Source organism: Dendrobium catenatum, unplaced genomic scaffold (assembly GCF_001605985.2).
Source record: "Dendrobium catenatum unplaced genomic scaffold, ASM160598v2 fragScaff_scaffold_501, whole genome shotgun sequence".
NCBI lineage: Eukaryota > Viridiplantae > Streptophyta > Magnoliopsida > Asparagales > Orchidaceae > Dendrobium > Dendrobium catenatum.
Window position 1 is genome coordinate 200,035 of NW_021318963.1, and position 17,544 is coordinate 217,578.

At 38.6% G+C, this 17,544-nt stretch overlaps 2 protein-coding genes across 2 annotated transcripts; both read left to right on the top strand.

Annotated features, from left to right (window-relative positions):
- The first annotated feature begins 995 nt into the window (after positions 1-995).
- LOC110094991 (serine/threonine-protein kinase ATG1c-like) lies at positions 996-1,995 on the top strand. The gene is made up of 3 exons (XM_020820354.2): positions 996-1,352; positions 1,438-1,508; positions 1,758-1,995. Exons 1-3 carry the CDS (start codon positions 1,118-1,120, stop codon positions 1,971-1,973), a joined length of 522 nt encoding a protein of 173 aa, XP_020676013.1. The 5' UTR covers positions 996-1,117; the 3' UTR covers positions 1,974-1,995.
- Positions 1,996-13,221: 11,226 nt separating this feature from the next.
- LOC110094981 (putative receptor protein kinase ZmPK1) lies at positions 13,222-15,498 on the top strand. Its single transcript, XM_020820344.2, has one exon. It carries the CDS (start codon positions 13,360-13,362, stop codon positions 15,496-15,498), a length of 2,139 nt encoding a protein of 712 aa, XP_020676003.2. The 5' UTR covers positions 13,222-13,359.
- Positions 15,499-17,544: the final 2,046 nt, after the last annotated feature.

The following is a 17,544-nucleotide window of genomic DNA, read 5'->3' on the forward strand; positions in this document are numbered from 1 at the left end:
AAAACTCGGTATTTTTTCAAAAAACTCGGTATTTGCACTTTTTTAGGCAAAACCGAACCTTCCTCTAGGTCCTTGCACCGGACCAAATAAAAATCCCTACCAAGATAGGAGTGCTTTGACCGTTTATGTTTATTATATTTTATAACACTTAGGGAAGAGCATCCTTTGTAATACTTGACTCATGTTAGTGAAATTATTTCTACAAGACTACATCCTGTGATTTTCTCTTTATTAAAATTTCCACCTAAAAATTCTCATTCCCTATGTACCATTAACTTTTATGTATGCATGAGATTTTCTTGCAACGTTAAGATGATATACCTTACTTCTAATGTTACGAGTATTTGAGCTCATAACAAACTTAAAAACAAGTTGGCTAATAAATCATAAGTTGTGCATGTCTAGTTGTGAAAGCAATAGTTCTTATTGGCATTATTATTGGCATGTCATTTTAAACTTATTGCATGAAATGTCTCCAGTGGAACGTGTATCTTTTGAGGAGTTCTTCAACCACCCATTTCTTTCACCACAGAAGTCAGATGAATCAATGAGGTGAGCATATTGACTGGATGCTTGAGACTATTTCAAGGCGATGAACAAAATTTCTTTTTTTTTTTTCTTAAGAATCTAAATCTTTGTAATCATGAGCAGCCAGAGTTCCTGCAGACAATAACATTGAAAATAGGCCTGTAAAATGGGCCTGTAAAATGGTCAACTTGTTGGATGAATAACTCCATACTAGTGCCATTAAGGATCGTTTATAGTCATTTACTTGAACCTAAATTCAGAAGCTTGACATCCAAATAAAACATGTTTGAGCAATGAGCATTTTCTATCTTGTTTTTGTATGTTTATGGGCAATGTGTAGCAGATGTTTAACAAGTAGTTTAATAAGAATATGATTCATTTCTTTTGATGTTACTTATTTAATATACCATTTTATGTTATTATATCAATCTTATTTACACCTATAGATGCTGAGGTAACAAGTTTAATATGTTTGCATCTCACCAATATTTTCTTAGACATGATTAAACATGATTCTTTACTTGCTTATGTCGATTTTTAACAAAGCTATTACGCTGCAAACAACATTTTTTTGCAGCTTGAAAATGATATGCTGTTGGAGGCGTTCTCCATTCAGTTAGTAATTCTAGCAATTCTGAAGCAAAGTCTGCACGTCTGTCACGCACAAGCTGTCGTTGCTGCAGAAGAAAGCCCGTCATTTGAAACTATTAAATCCCCCCAAAATAGTAAAGCTTCTCATTCTGTTTCATCTGAGATCGAAAAAGAGTTCCTTCTTTCAGTCGAGCATGCAGAGGAACTTGCCAAGGACGTCGGACAAGTAGAAGGTATAATGTCCCTTTTATACTCTACTGTCGAGTAAAGAAAACTCTACTTTACATGTTCCTTATATTATCTGTTATTTACATGCAGAAGCTGCACATATGCCCGATGCTATTGAGCTAATATTCCAATCCGCGCTTGCATTTGGAAGGCGTGGTGCTGTGAGTGGAAATTCGTCCTATGCATACTATTTATACAGCTTCGTTTGGGACAATTTTCTTACTGCTTTGTAAAACAGTTTTTTAGTATAAAATTTTATTTTTTCACTAAAAAGTTACTAAAAAATTGTTTTAAGAAGTAGTATGAAAGCTGTCTCAAACGAAACCTATATTATATTAGTATTCTGAAAGTATTTCCTACTTTATGATTTACTAGTCATATTCCAATGAAGAATTTTCTTCAAAATGTAGGTTGATGAGGTGATGAAAAACATTGAGAGGGCTGAGGTTTGGTACTCGAAGGCGGTGATTTTACTACATTTCCTTCTGTTGGAAGCACCATGCCTTAACCTGTACCCGCCGGTCTGTCTCACAATTTCCGATCAACAACGCCTACGAATATACATAGACGTCCTCAACAACAGGAACAACCGATTCCGCTTACAGAGAATGACTCTTAAAGCCTGAAAAGCTTTGTTCAGGGAAAAATTATTAGGTGCTGAGTGTGACCAAGTGCGGGTACCGCTAGGTACCCAATACTTGTGCGGACGGTTCTCCCCGTCCGCACTCCGTAGCTAATAATCTATCTTGTTCATGCCATACCAATGCTTCTTAACAGTTACCCCTACTTGTTCAACACTATACTTGGATTCTGCTCTTCTAAAAGGAACATCGGCCCTCACAATTCCGTCTCCATCTACCAAAACTACCGGAAATGTTTCAAAAAAGGTAGGCATACGACGTACAAAGGCTGGAGAACACTATTCTTGTATTATATTTCATTATTTTCTTACCTGTACAGTAATTCTTTTGCAGCTAATGAATTTGACAAAAAAATAAGAAATTATAACGTTTGATCGGTTCCATCCCAAAGTGATAAATCGAGTTTATTCTGTTTCACTTTTATTGAACGGAATTAATTATCAACGTGCAATTAACATTTGATTAATTAAAACATTTTGGGTTATGTAATTATAGATATTTATATTTCAAGTGTCATTTTGAAAATGATGGAAACTTTAAATAATTATAATAAGTTGAAAAATAAAAATTAATTATCAACGTGCAATTAACATTTGATTAATTAAAACATTTTGGGTTATGTAATTGTCGATATTTATATTTCAAGTGTTATTTTGAAAATTATGGAAACGGTAAATAATTATAATAAAATAATCGTGAATATTTTTGGGCATTTGAGATCTTTCGAATGCGCAAAAGGTTTTGTTTGACACGGCTTTTTTGTTGATTCTTAAAGTAATTTTAAATAAAAAAATAAAAAAAATGTGTACTAGAAAATTGTGTTAAGAATCAACAAGAGCGTCTTCTCAAATAAAGCCTGAGTCTCTAGGTAATTTCTCAGGTTAATTAATTTGGCTTAGCCAATTCTAAAAATAAATTTCATCACATAGAATATAAATTTCTAAAAAATAGTGAGAAATGAGTAATCAAATAGAGTAATAATTGTGATTTGAAAAATAAAGCAATGAGAAAGTTCTCTCAAACAAGCTCTATATTGCTAAGTTTGGAAACAACATTTATTTGCACCTAAGATGCAATATATATATATATATATATATTTATGTAATTCACCTTAAACTATTAAAAATAGTGTAGTTGAACTTTTGATGATATTTAGGGTATATTTGAGATGTCAATAGTTTTTTTCAAAGATAATTGTAAAGTTGTTGTGAGGAAAATATGTTTTTTTGAAAGCGACTAATAAACTTGCTTTTAGGTACATAAATTTCATGAAAGTGGAAAGAAGTAGTAGTTAGATAGAAACCGCTGCGATCTGAAAGCAAAGCAATAAAGAGAGTTATCTCAAACAAGCTATTACTAATATGTTAAACACACAAAAGTAACATCTTTATAGTTGATTTATTAATTTCTTTTAAAAGCAAATTTATCACTAAAGGCTTTCTTAAAATTTAATTGCCTTAGAATTTGTTTGGGATGACTTTAATTGTTTATAAAATAAAATATGAAATTGTTGTGGGAAAAATAATTTAACAACTGGTTTCAAAATGTAGAAAAAAAGACATACAGAAAATATATACACTTTGCTCTTACCAGAACTTTCTATTCCATTATTCTTCCCTCGCTGGTTTGCCTAGAGATTGCATATCTTTTATTCTGTTGCACCAAGTTTGGTATCAGAGCCAATATTGTCGTGGATGGCGGAGGGAAGTAGAGGCCCTGCTCCTGATGAGGATCGGAGCATTGACTCCTCGTTGGCTGCTCAACACACCACCGTGAGGCAACTTGACGAACTCACAGCTACCTTGTACCATTTCTCGATAGAGATGTGCAATCGAACAACACCCCCAACCCATCCCAGATCTGCCACATCCGACTCTAAGAGCTCACCCCCCTAAACCACGACCAAACCCCCAATTACCGGTTCTAAGAGCTCATGTAAGATTAGATAAGTACCTTGAACGCCCCCACTCCACATTGACTGATCTATCTGAATCAGAGGATGACATGGATGACGCGCGGCTCCAAGAGATTGTTGATTCTACCGATGAGGAGACCGTCCGACCTCTTGGACACGGAAACGTCCAGGTAATTATAATGGGGGTACAGCGAATTCCTCGTCAAGATTGACATCCCATTCTTTGATGGGAAGTTGCACATTGAGGATTACCTCGACTGAGAAAGAGTTATCGAGACGTTTTTTTGATTACATGGAAACTCCACCAGAGAAGCAAGTAAAATATGTGGCATGTCGACTCCAAGGTGGAGCCAGCGTCAGGTGGATGCAAGTTTTGTAGTCCCGTAGATGAGAAGGTAAGGGCACATTAAGAAGTTAGTATCACATGAAACAATTACTGAGGGGTCATTACCTTCCAACCGATTATGAGCATATGCTATACCTACATTGCCAACATTGTGTGCAAGGATGCCGATCAGTTTTAGATTACACAGAGGAATTCTACCGACTCAGTGCACGTAATAATCTCAATGATACTGAAAATCAATTAGTAGCTCGCTATATAGGTGGTCTCCGAGATGCCATTCAAGACAAACTTGAACTCAATTCTGTTTGGTCGCTATCACAGGCAATCAATTTTGCATTGAAGGTAAAGAATCAGATACAACGACAGTACTCGCGCTAGGACAACACTCGCAGATTCATAACTGAAATGAGAATTGAAGCTACTAAATCTGTTACAGCAGTATTGAAGACATCTCAGCCAACTACTCCACCAGTCGCTAGTGGTATTATAACCCCTATTGTGAATACTAGAGGTCCGAACCAGCTCAGGACCAATGTGCGGGAAAACCCATATGCCAGGCTGGCTACATTGAAATATTTTTTGTTGTTTTCAACCCGGACATAAATTTAACGAGTGTCCAAACATACAACAACTACAACTGCTAGACAGGAAGCAAGAAAATAAAGCAACGACTGCCGAATTAGAAATTGAATTGGAAGAGAAAGAATTGCATGGGGATAACAGAGAACCACATATTTGTGTATTGGAAAAGCAATTGTTAGCTCCGCAGGCTCTAGGGGAGTCTCAACGAAATGCCTTATTTCATACTCGGTTCACCATTAACAACAAGGTGTGTGAACTCCTCATCGACAATGTTTGTACGGAGAACATCATTTCTCGCGTAGCCGTAAAAGCATTACAATTAAAAACTACAAAAAATTTAAATCCGTACAAAATCAGTTGGGTCCGAAAGGGGATAGAGATTACCGTTTCTGACTTGTGTCGCGTCACATTTTCCATTGGTAAGCACTACTTTTGTGAAGTCCTGCATGATGTATTAGACATGGATGTTTGCCATTTAATATAAGGCCGGCCTTGGCAATTTGATAACGGTGCCCTACATGACCACTGTTCGAACATCTATTACTTTGAGTGGAAGAACTGAGAGATCAAGCTACTTCCCTGTAAACCATCCACCATGTTTGCTAATGGCAAAGAAAGAGCAGTAGTATGCATAGTCCCAGGCTCCATTTTGTTGCAATGTAAGGCAGGGAAGTCAACCCTCATAGGCCTCTTAGTCACTGGCTATGCTAAAGTTGATAGTGCTGAAGCTCACAAGCAGAAATTGGTCCCTATTGTAGTCCAAAATTTGGTGGCTGAATATGACAATCTCATACCAGCTGAACTTCTAACTGGTTTACCCCCACTATGTAAATTGCAGCATCAAATTGATTTTATACGTGGAACATCATTGCCGAATTTATCGCACTATCGCATGAGCCCAAAAGAACACTCTATTCTCCAAGGAATAGTAGATGAGTGATGCAGTGCAGGTAAGTAGCTAATAACGACGGTACACACTAAGGCTCTAACGAACTCTTATCTCCCACTACCTAGTATCACTTTTCAGCTAACAACACTTTTTATAATTTTTCAACTTTTATCGTATTTCTAAAATAGAAGAAAGTAGTTAGGAAGGAAAATACATATAAGAGAAGTAGAGAAAACAATAGTTCAGTTTTTGTTTTCTTCTTTACAACAGTATTTTTCAGAGAGAATACAGAGAATAATACATAGGTATTTCTTATGCCTTTTCCCTGTGTTGTTTGCTATTGTGTTTGTGTCTTGTCTTCCAGGTGCTGTCGATCATGTACAAGGACAACAGTTGGTATCAGAGGTAGGTTGCTAGAAGGGAATGACGGACCGTGGCAAAGAGCTGGTGAGGGAAGAAGTTCACACAATCGATATACTTTGGGCGAACCAAGAAAGGGTTAATCAGAGAATTGACGAACTGGCAGCAGACGTCCAGCGACTGACCGTCGAGATTCACCGTGGGTTTAATCCCAACGGCGAGAGAACCACCATTCTTTAATCAGGAGGAGACGCCTACAAATAGGCTACCTCCTAGAAGGGGAAATGCTACTGGTCAACACGAAAGACACTTCCATATGAATCAAATTGCCCCGATCGATTCGGAGGATGAGATGCCTCCTTGGCATCGCGACTTCGATCCGAGGGACTATAGTGAAGGAGAAATGGATGACAGGTGGGAGGCAAATGGTCACAGACACAGAAGAATGTACCGGTTCCCACACTCCCCAGGTGAATTCAAGGTGAAGCTGGACATCTAATTTTTTGATGGGAATTTGCATATCGAAGATTATCTTGATTGGGAGAAGGCGGTTAAGAATTTCTTTGATTATATGGATATTGCTCCAGAAAAAGAAGTGAAATATGTGCCTTGTAGATTGAAGGGCGCTGCTAGTGCTTGGTGGGAACAAACATTGCAAACTAGACGGAGAGAAGGCTGAGGCCGCATAAGCACTTAATTAGGCACGGATGAAGGAACTGTTAAGGGCTTAGTTCTTGCCTACTGATTTTGAACAGATTCTATATATGGGGTATCAGCACTGTATGCAAGGTTCGTGAACTGTTAGTGAATACATAGAGGAGTTCAATAGATTGAGTGTCAGGAATGATCTCTATGAGTCTGGCACTCAATTATTCGCTCGATACATCGGGGACCTTAAGGATAGCATCCAAAACAAGCTAGAACTGAATTCAGTTTGGACCGTGCCGTAGGCGAAGAACTTAGCCATGAAGGTGGAAGTGCAACAAAATTGCAAATAAAAAACCCCATATAATCATAGAAATTGGCAAGAATCGAGCACAACTCGTAACAAAGGATCTCCAAATCGACGGTGAAAGCAGCTAAGACCGCCAATCCATCCACCCTACTAAGTGCTCCTTCTAGTGCAGGAGGCGAAGGAAACTCCCAACTAAAGCCGAAATTGGCTCCCAACGTCAACACGTATGCAAGGCCCACAACACTGAAGTGCTTCCGTTGTTTCCAGCCCGGACACAAATCCAATGAGTGTCCACAATGACAGCAATTATAATTCGCCGGACTTGATGAAGAAAATGAATCAGGGGAGGCGAATGCGGAATAGGAAGTCAACATTGAAGAAGTTCAGGCAGATGAAGGAGAGCCATTTTTATGAGTTATGGAAAAGTTACTCCTCGCCCCAAGGCGCACCAGTCCATCACAACGTCACACAATTTTCAAAACCCGATGTACCATAAATGGTAAGGTGTGTGATCTCCTAGTTGATAGTGGATGCACCGAAAATATAGTGGAAAGATCCGTCGTTCAAGGGCTACAACTTAAGACGACTAAGCATCCTCAGCCGTATAAGATTGGCTGGGTGAAAAAGGGAATGTAAATCGTAGTTTCTGAATCTTGCCATGTAACATTCTCTATTGGCAAACATTATGTTTGTGACTTGTTATGCAACGTCCTAGACATGGATGTATGCCATTTAATCTTGGAAAGGCCATGGCAGTTCGACGTGGATGCTCATTATGAGGGACAGGCGAATGCATACTCCTTTGAATGGAAGGGGCAGAATTTGCAGCTGTTACCTGGAGCTACCGAGGTACCTGTGTCGGGTAAAGAGCAACTAAACAAGCTGCAACCAACCTTGTCTCAGGTTCAGTATTGTTACAATGCTGGCGTGAATCCTCTCCGATGTTTGCGCTACTGATTGCGGAAGTGAACCTAATTCCGCAGTGTCAAGTGCTCTCCCAGGATATTTTCGAGATCCTCGAGCACTATTCAGAGGTTGTACTCGAGGAATTGCCTGCCGAGCTTCCACCTCTCAGGAGCATCCAACATCAGATTGATCTCGTACTAGGTGCTACATTGCCGAACTTGGCCACTACAGACTCAATCCACGAGAACAGACGATCTTAGCTGAGATTGTGGATGACCTGCTGGAAAAGCAGCTAATAGAAGTTAGCGTGAGCCCCTGTGCAGTGCCCGCACTACTGGTAACAAAAAAAAGACGACAAATGGCGAATGTGTATCGATAGTAGGGCTATAAATAAAATCACAGTCGAATACATGTTTTCGATTCCCCGCATAGAGGAGCTTCTTGATACGCTCATGGGATCATCGGTCTTCTCCAAATTGGATTTGAGGAGCGGCTACCACCAGATTTGCATTCGACAAGGTGACAAGTGGAAAACAGCCTTTAAAACACCTCATGGGCTCTATGAATGGAAGGTGATGCCCTTCAGGTTGTGTAATGCACCCTCAGCATTTATGCGTATGATGAACAAAATTTTGAAACCGTTTCTAAGCAAATTTTGTATTGTGTATTTCGATGACATCTTGGTATATAGCACTAGCCGGCAACAACATCTCTAGCACTTATGGTCTCATTTTGAAGTTTTAAGAGCAAACAAGCTATTCCTAAACCTCCATAAGTGTGAACTTGCAACGTCCACAGTCCGGTTTATGTGATTTATTGTGTCCGCGGATGGCATACATGTTGATCCTCAAACGTTTTCTACAATACAAAGCTGGCCGACACCAAAATCTTTCTTTGAAATTCACAGTTTTCACGAGTTAGCAAATTTTTATAGGCGATTTATTAAAAATTTCAGCATCTTAATGGCTCCTATTACAGATTGCTTGAAATCCAAGTCGTTTAAATGGGGATCCGAATAGCAACAAAGCTTTCAAGCCGTTAAAAATGCTCTTACTTCGGCGCCTGTCTTGGTGCTTCCTAGCTTTGATAAACTCTTCACCGTTGACACATATGCCTCTTCAATTGGTATTGGATCTGTGCGTCACAATTGGGAAGATCGGTTGCTTCTTTTAGCAAAAATTTGTGCCCTGCTCGGCAAAAATGAACTGCTTACGAACAAGAGTTATATGCGATCGTTCGTGCTTTGAAATAGTGGGAAACTTACTTACTGCACCAGGATTTATTTTATGCAATGATAATGAGGCCTTGCAACACATAAATACTCAAAAGAATGTCAACCAGATGCATGTTCATTGGTTTTTGTTCCTACATCGATTCTCCTTTACAATTAAGCACAAGCTAGGGGTTGACAACAGAGTCGCCGATGCACTCAGCTGGAAATCAGTGTTACTTACCAAACATCAGACCGAACTAGTGGGCCTTAAACATCTGAAGGACTTATATGTAGATGACACCGATTTTGGCAAAATCTGGGAGCACTGCCTTGAAGCACCGCAATTTGAAGAGTTTTCCATTAGGCATGGATTTCTTTTTAAGCTAAATCTACTGTGCATCCCGCAATCCTCTTGGAGGCAGCATCTTATAAGAGAAATTCATGGTGGAGGGCTGGCAGCACACCTTGGTAAGGACAATACATTTCAGTAGTTACAAGCAAGGTTTTACTGGCCACGACTAAGGCGTGACACCTTCCGCATAGTGGACATTTGTCCTATTTGCCAAATTTATAAAAAGGGAGCCCAAAACACATGATTATACATGCCATGACCGGTACCTGACTCAATATGGGAGGATTTGAGTATGGACTTCATCCTTGGACTACCGAGAGCGAGACGGGGCAACGACTCAATCATGGTGGTTGTCGACAGATTCTCAAAGATGGGTCATTTCATTTCCTGTAAGAAAACTTCCAACGCCGTACATATTGCTAATCTTTTTTTTATCAAAGTTGTTCGCTTGCATGGTTTACCAAGAAGCATCACCTTGGATCGCAATGTTAAATTCCTAAGCCATTTTTGGCGCGAATTATGGAAGCGACTCGGCACTGAACTTCGGTTTAGTTCGGCCTACCACCCTCAATTCGACGACCAAACGAAGGTTGTCAACCATATATATGGCAATATGGTCTGATGTTTGGTTCAAGAAAATCCTAAGCAATGGGAGGAGGTTCTTAGTAAAGCTGAATTTGCTTATAATGCAATGCCCAATCGATCCACCGGTAAGGCACCCTTTACAATTGTCTATACTAAAGCTCCTAACACTGCTGTAGATATCATTGTCCTACCCAAATGTAAATCCACGGTGGCTGCTTCATTTACCGAAGATTACTCCAAAATCCTCTCCGACGTTAGGCAGCAAATCATCAACTCAAATCAACGCTATAAGAGAGCCTTTGATACTCACCGCAGACAACAACTTTTTCAGGTTGGTGATTTGGTCATGGTATGCCTCCGCCGCGAACGATTTAAGCCTGAAGCTTACTCGAAATTGGCCCGACGAAAAATCGGACCTGTTCCTATCATTGCTAAAATTAACGACAATGCGTATAGTGTGGAGTTGCCACCAGGTTGCAATACTTCTTCTACGTTCAATGTATCCGACATATGGCCTTACCACTCACTCGATGAGGCTCGAGTATCACTCATCTCGGAGGAGTCGAGCTCTTCTGAAGTTAGGGAGGACTGATGCAGTGCAGGTTAAGTAGCTAATAACGGCGGTACATGCTAGGCTCTAACGAACTCTTATGCTCCCACTACTAGTATCACTTTTCAGCTGACAACACTTTTTATAATTTTCGCAACTTTTACCGTATTTCTAAAATAGAAGAAAGTAGCTAGGAAGGAAAATACATATAGGAGAAGTAGAGAAAACAGCAGTTCAATTTTTATAATTTTTGCAACTTTTACCGTATTTCTAAAATAGAAGAAAGTAGCTAGGAAGGAAAATACATATAGGAGAAGTAGAGAAAACAGCAGTTCAGTTTTTGTTATCTTCTTTACAACAGTATTTCTCAGAGAGAATACAGAGGTAGTATTTCTTGTGCCTTTTCCCTGTGTTGTTTGCTGTTGTGTTTGTGTCTTGTCTTCCAGGTGCTGCCGATCCTGTACAAGGACAACAATGAGTTACTCCTGAAACAACTCATATAGTTGAGCATGAGCCCCTATGCTATGCCAGCGCTTATTGTTTCGAAGAAGGATGGTCAATGACTAATGAGCATAGATAGCCACGCAATTAATAAGATAACAATTAAATACAATTTCTCAATGCCTAGATTTAATGACCTACTTGACAAGCTTGCAAGCGCCACAATCCTCTCAAAGTTGGACCTACGCTGCGGCTACAATCAAATTCAAATCCGTCAAAGTGACGAATGGAAGACAACTTTCAAAACCAAGGAAGGTCTATACAAATGGAAGGTTATTGAACGGAATTAATTATCAACGTGCAATTAACATTTGATTAATTAAAACATTTTGGGTTATGTAATTATAGATATTTATATTTCAAGTGCCATTTTGAAAATTATGGAAACTTTAAATAATTATAATAAGTTGAAAAATAAAAAGTAGTTTTTAGTATATAAATTTTTAAAAAATAATGAAAAGGAGATATCAAATAGGATAATAATTGTGCTTTGAAAATAAAGTAATGAGAAAGTTAACTCAATTAAGTACTATATTGTTAAGTTTCGAAACAACATTTATGTGCACCTAAGATGAAAAAATAATATAATTCACCTAAAACTATTAAAAATAATGTCATTAAAGTTTATGAACTTCTGATAATAATTAGGGTTTGTTTGAGATGTCAGTATTTTTTTCAAAGATAGTTGTTTAGTTGTTGTAAGGAAAATAATTTCATTGAAAGCTGCTAAAAAAGTTGCTTTTTTGTTCATAAATTTTTTGAAAGCGACAAAAAAAGTAGTAGTCAAATATAAACCGTGGTTGCGATTTGAAAGCAAAACAATACCAGAGTTGTCTCAAACCAGCTATTAATAACCTGTTAAACACACACAAAAGTAACATCTTAATAGTTGATTTATTAATTTCTTTTATTGCCTTCTTGGTGAACCTTTTTTTTTTATAATTATGTCAAAAGTTATATTAAAATCCCATTATTAACTTCATTGATTCTTGGAGGATCTATAGGGATAGGTTCTATTTGGCATCGGGCATCTCATAATTGACTTCAACCCTTTTTTTTGAAATATTTAGGCCAATTAAGTCAGATTCACACACACATCACATACACAAGATTCAAATTCAAGACCTCTTAGTTGATAGCCTAAGCTCCCAACCAGCACATCAAATTGAGCTGCGTACTTCATCCCTTTTTTAATATCATATAGTTAATGTCAATGTCATTCTTACCAACTAATTACGCGTAAAATGCTTTCGAAAGTTAGAGATTCCATGCTTTGCGGTTTGAATCCTCATAAGATGCTCATCTTGTCTTCATTCTTTGCAGTTTGGCCTATCGCCGGCCCATCTCCATTTTGTAATTTGTTTCCTTGTTTTTTCCCTTAAAAATTTTTATATTTGTTTATAAAGTTCTTCCATTTGGCATTGTGAGAGAATATGATTAATAAAATGTAAAACATTGATAGGTTTTGGTAATGAGTTTTTTTAAAATGCTCTTCTTAATTATCTGCATATATAATGACAAAGCCAGACTTCAATTATATATTTTCTTCTCTATTTGAAAAATTTATTATAAATAGATTTTTTAAAGTAACATCAACTATAATCTGATAGCGCCAAGAAATTTATATATTTTCTTAAAATGATTATAAATATTTTTTAAGAGATATTAAAAATGGTATATACTTAGGAAGATGCTTTTGTATTGGTATAATTAATTAACTCTTAATTAGCATTGTCAAAATAAGTTAATAGGTCGGATTTATGTTCTAAAATATATAATTTGACTCTTAAAAAAAAAAATCCAACTTTTCTTACGCATGCCATTGAAGAAGTCATAAACAAAGTACCCCCATAGTTGATAAGTACCAGAAGCCATTCCCTCCACCTTCCAGCCAATCTAGTTCTAGAGAACAAAAACACATCTCTTTCTTTCATAATGCTCCTTCCTTTTCTCCTTCTCACCTTCCTCTATCCCTCCTCTTCTTTAGCAAAATCCCAACTCTTCAAAAACTCACACCTCTCTGTAGAAGACAGCACAAGTTTTCTCATCTCTGAAGACAAATACTTCACAGCCGGCTTCTACAAAGTGGGCGCCAACGCCTACACTTTCTCCATTTGGCTCACCAACTCAGTCGACAAAACGGTCACTTGGACAGCCAACCGTGACAACCCTGTCAACGGCCACAGATCTCGTCTCACTCTCCACGGTGATGGTGCCATGGTGCTCACCGATGTCGATGGCACAGTGGCTTGGAGCACTGCGACGATAGCCTCCGCCGCTGCCCACTATGCGAGTCTCCTTGACAACGGAAACCTCGTTGTCAAGGACCTTAATGGCGGAATTATATGGCAAAGCTTCGATTCACCGACCGACACCCTCCTCCCATCTCAACCAATCACCAAGAACACCCAACTTGTTTCAGCAATAGGAAGAGGGTCACCTTCTTCAGGATACTTTGAATTCCATTTTGATGATAGAAATGTTCTTAGACTAAAATATAATGGACCAGAGGTTTCAAGTGTTTATTGGCCGGACCCAGACAAAACTGTTTGGGAAAATCGAAGAACTATATATAACAGCAGTAGATATGCAGTGCTTGATTCAAAGGGGAGGTTCTATTCAAGCGATCATTTCAAGTTCCTTGCAGCAGATGCAGGGAAGGCAGGGATCATCAGGAGGCTAACTCTTGATTATGACGGAAACCTCAGGCTTTACAGTTTGGATAATACAACTGGGTTATGGTCAATTACATGGCAGGCACTTCTTGAGGCTTTCCAAATTCATGGTCTATGTGGGAAAAATGGAATTTTTAGTTCATACCCAAGGTTGGAGTGCTTGTGCCCTCCTGATTTTGAGATGACTGATCCTAGAAACTGGAATTCGGGCTGCAAGCCAAAGTTTAATCTCAACTGCTCCATGAAACCAGAGGAGATAGAATTCAAGTATTTACCATACACAGATTTCTGGGGGTTCGATTTCAATGCGTTTGACTTGCTTTCTTTGGATGAATGCAAGAACAAATGCATGAAAGATTGCAACTGTCAAGGATTTTCTTATAAGGTAGGAATTGGACTCTGTTATCCCAAGAGCATACTATATAATGGAAGGACTACTCCTTATTCTGACATCTATATAAAAGTTTCAAAATATGTAACAAACATAAACAGCTCAAAGTTGCAGCAGCTGGGAACAATTTGCAACGCAACTGAAGGTGCTCTAACAGTTGGTTCTTCACCGAAGATGTTGAAGGGTTCATCAAAAAAGATGATTTGGATCAATTTGTACAGCTTCTTGACTGCAATTTCTGTAGTTGAAGGCTTGTTCATTGCAATAGGATGGTGGTTTGTATACATAAAGGAGGATGATCACGTTTTGATGGTAGAAGGCTACAAGGTTATTTCGAACCAGTTCAAGAGATTTAGTTATAGAGAGCTCAAGAGTGCGACGAGGAACTTCAAGGAAGAGCTTGGTAGAGGAGGATCAGGAGTTGTGTACAAGGGAGTGTTGGAAAATGGGATGGTGGTGGCTGTGAAGAAGCTTGAAGATGTGAGTCATGGGGAACAAGAGTTTTGGGGAGAAGTGAGTGTTATTGGTAGGATAAATCACATGAATCTTGTCAGAACATGTGGGTTCTGCTTAGAAGACTCACATAGGCTTCTGGTATCTGAATTCGTGGAGAATGGCTCACTTGATAAGATATTGTTTTATGGAAATAAACTTCTTGGTTGGAAAGAGAGGTTTCAGGTTGCCATTGGGGTGGCAAGAGGATTGGCCTATCTTCACCATGAGTGCCTTGAATGGGTGATTCACTGTGATGTCAAACCTGAGAACGTACTTCTCGACTGCAACTATGAGCCAAAAATTGCAGATTTTGGGCTTGCGAAATTGCTTAATAGAGAGGTGATTGGTTCCAATGTGTCTAGGATTAGAGGAACAAGAGGATACATTGCACCAGAATGGGCATCAAATTTACCCATCACTGGGAAGATTGATGTCTACAGCTACGGTGTTGTGCTGCTTGAGCTTGTGAGTGGGAGTCGGGTTTCAGATTTGGTGATGAAGGGAGTGACAGAGATGGAGATCAGGGCAATGAAGAGATTGTGTCTGATGCTGAGGGAAAGTCTTAAAATGGGAGGAGAGTCTTGGATCGGGAATTTAATGGATTCAAGATTGAAGGGAGACTTTGATTGCAAACAAGCAATGAGGATGGTTAAGGTGGCGATATCTTGCCTGGAAGAAGAGAGAAACAGGAGACCAAACATGGAAGCAGTAGTTCAGATGTTAGTTTCAGGTGATGAGGAGTTTTATTCTGATGCTGCAGAGTCAATACAATTTTCCAGTTTAAGCACTCAGTAGATGTGTTCATCGCATTGCAATCCGTCATTGGCATGATCAATGGAAAATTTATAAATGTAATTATTTTGTTTTCCATTTTGTAATTTGTTAGTAAAATTCTAATTTTATAAATGTTAACCTCTGTGTAACTTGTTAGTAATTTTTTTTTTATTATTTGGAAAAAATTGAGGGCTTAGCCCATTCTATAAAATCAAAATTGGGCATACATGTATAAGACGAAGACAACCATCAACTAAAACATGTGATAGCACAAAAAAGAGAGCAAAATCAATCACCAAAAAACCAGAACAAGCAGATGAAGGCTAAGTTTTTTAGGCTCACCTATGCAAAGATGTTACAAGGTATGTAAAGCGATGTCCTGTATGCCAAATGTATACACAAAGTAGTCAGAATAGTAGATTATACATCCCGTTGCCAATTATGATCTCCATCTAAGAAGTCCTCAACATGGATTTTATACTAGGTTTTCCATAGACCAAGAAGGGTGTCGACTCAATTATGATGGTGGTTGACAGGTTTTCAAAGATATCTCACTTCATAGTCTACAAAAAGACTTTTGTTGCTCTTAGTGTTGCTCGTTTATTTTTCAGGGAAATTGTCAGACTTCACGGCTTACCATGAAGCATCACTTCAGATCGAGATGTAAAGTTTATTAACCACTTTTGGAGAAAGCTTTGGAAGTAACTACAAATAGAAATTAAATTAAGTTATGCATACCATCCACAAATTGATGGACAAACATAGGTGGTAAATCGCACGCTTGGCAATATGCTACGTTGTTTGGTGTAGGACAATCCAAAGAAATGGGATGAAATTCTGAGCCATACTGAATTTGCCTATAATTCCACGCCCAACAAATCCACTAGTGGTATGTGTTCCTTTAACATTGTCTACATCATTCTTCCTAAGTGCCACAATTCGGCAGCAACCAAGCTTGTTGAGGATTTTAGATCCATACTGAAAAATGTTCGCAACACACTACAAGATTTCAATGATTCATACAAGCGGACCGCCGATGTACACCGCAGCTCAAAGGTTTTTCACCCAAGTGTTCTGGTCATGGTGCAACTTCGAAGAAAGAGATTCCCCACAAGTGCTTACTCAAAGCTCAGCCTGAGGAAGATTGGCCCAGTTGCTATCAACCATAAAATCAATGACAACTAAGGCTGCAAATGAACCAAGCGTTCGACGAGCTACTTTGTGGCTCGGCTCAATAAGAGCTTGTTCATGTTCCTTTGATAAGATAAACAAATGATCTTGAACACTTTTGATAAATACTTGATAGCTAAATAAACGAGATTGAACAACTTGGTGTTCGGTTCATTTATGTTTATGAATAGTATCGTTTAAAGCTCGTGAACAAGTTTGTTAAGAAGCTCGATTAGAGCTCGCATAAGAAGGCCTATTAGAACTATTTTAGAGTTTTAATATATATGCATTGACGAAACGCTTTTTAATACATGCATTGACGAAACGCATCACTTAAGGGATCAAATGACCTCCGAATGTCAAATGGACAGCATCGTTGCGATTAGACCATTAAATTCTGCTAGGTCGAGGCCCCTGACAATCAAATCAGATGAGATCGGTCAAAAGGGATGACGACCAACACTCGAATTTAAAGCGCGATGTTGATCAAACGATGTCAGATCAACAAACGAACAACACCATTGCGTCTGGAACGTCGTCAACATTCAAAATATATATTTTATTTAATCAATTTTGATCAACTGAGATGGCGTCGTGAATTTTGAGACGATTCAAATATAATGTGAAGGCGCACATATCAAAGAAATTAGCCTCGTCGGTGATGAAATGATGTTCGATCGCAAAACAGACAGCATCATTGCGTCCGGAACGTTGCCGACATTCAGAATATATATTTTATTTAATAAATTTGGACCGTTTGAGGTGGTATCGCAAATTTCAAAGGCGATTCAAATATGATGCGAAAGCACGCATATTGCGGAAATTCGCCTGTACGGAGAGGACGTGATGTCCGATTGCCAAACGGATGGCACCGTTGCATCCGGAACGTCGCCGGCA

What these genes read in the sequence shown, in the direction of transcription:
- LOC110094991 (XM_020820354.2), top strand. Translation starts at nt 1,118, where the DNA reads ATGCTGTTGGAGGCGTTCTCCATTCAGTTAGTAATTCTAGCAATTCTG. An exon ending in GGACGTCGGACAAGTAGAAG is followed by an intron (nt 1,353 to 1,437) that starts GTATAATGTCCC and finishes ATTTACATGCAG; the next exon opens with AAGCTGCACATATGCCCGAT. An exon ending in CATTTGGAAGGCGTGGTGCT is followed by an intron (nt 1,509 to 1,757) that starts GTGAGTGGAAAT and finishes TTCAAAATGTAG; the next exon opens with GTTGATGAGGTGATGAAAAA.
- LOC110094981 (XM_020820344.2), top strand. Translation starts at nt 13,360, where the DNA reads ATGGTGCTCACCGATGTCGATGGCACAGTGGCTTGGAGCACTGCGACG.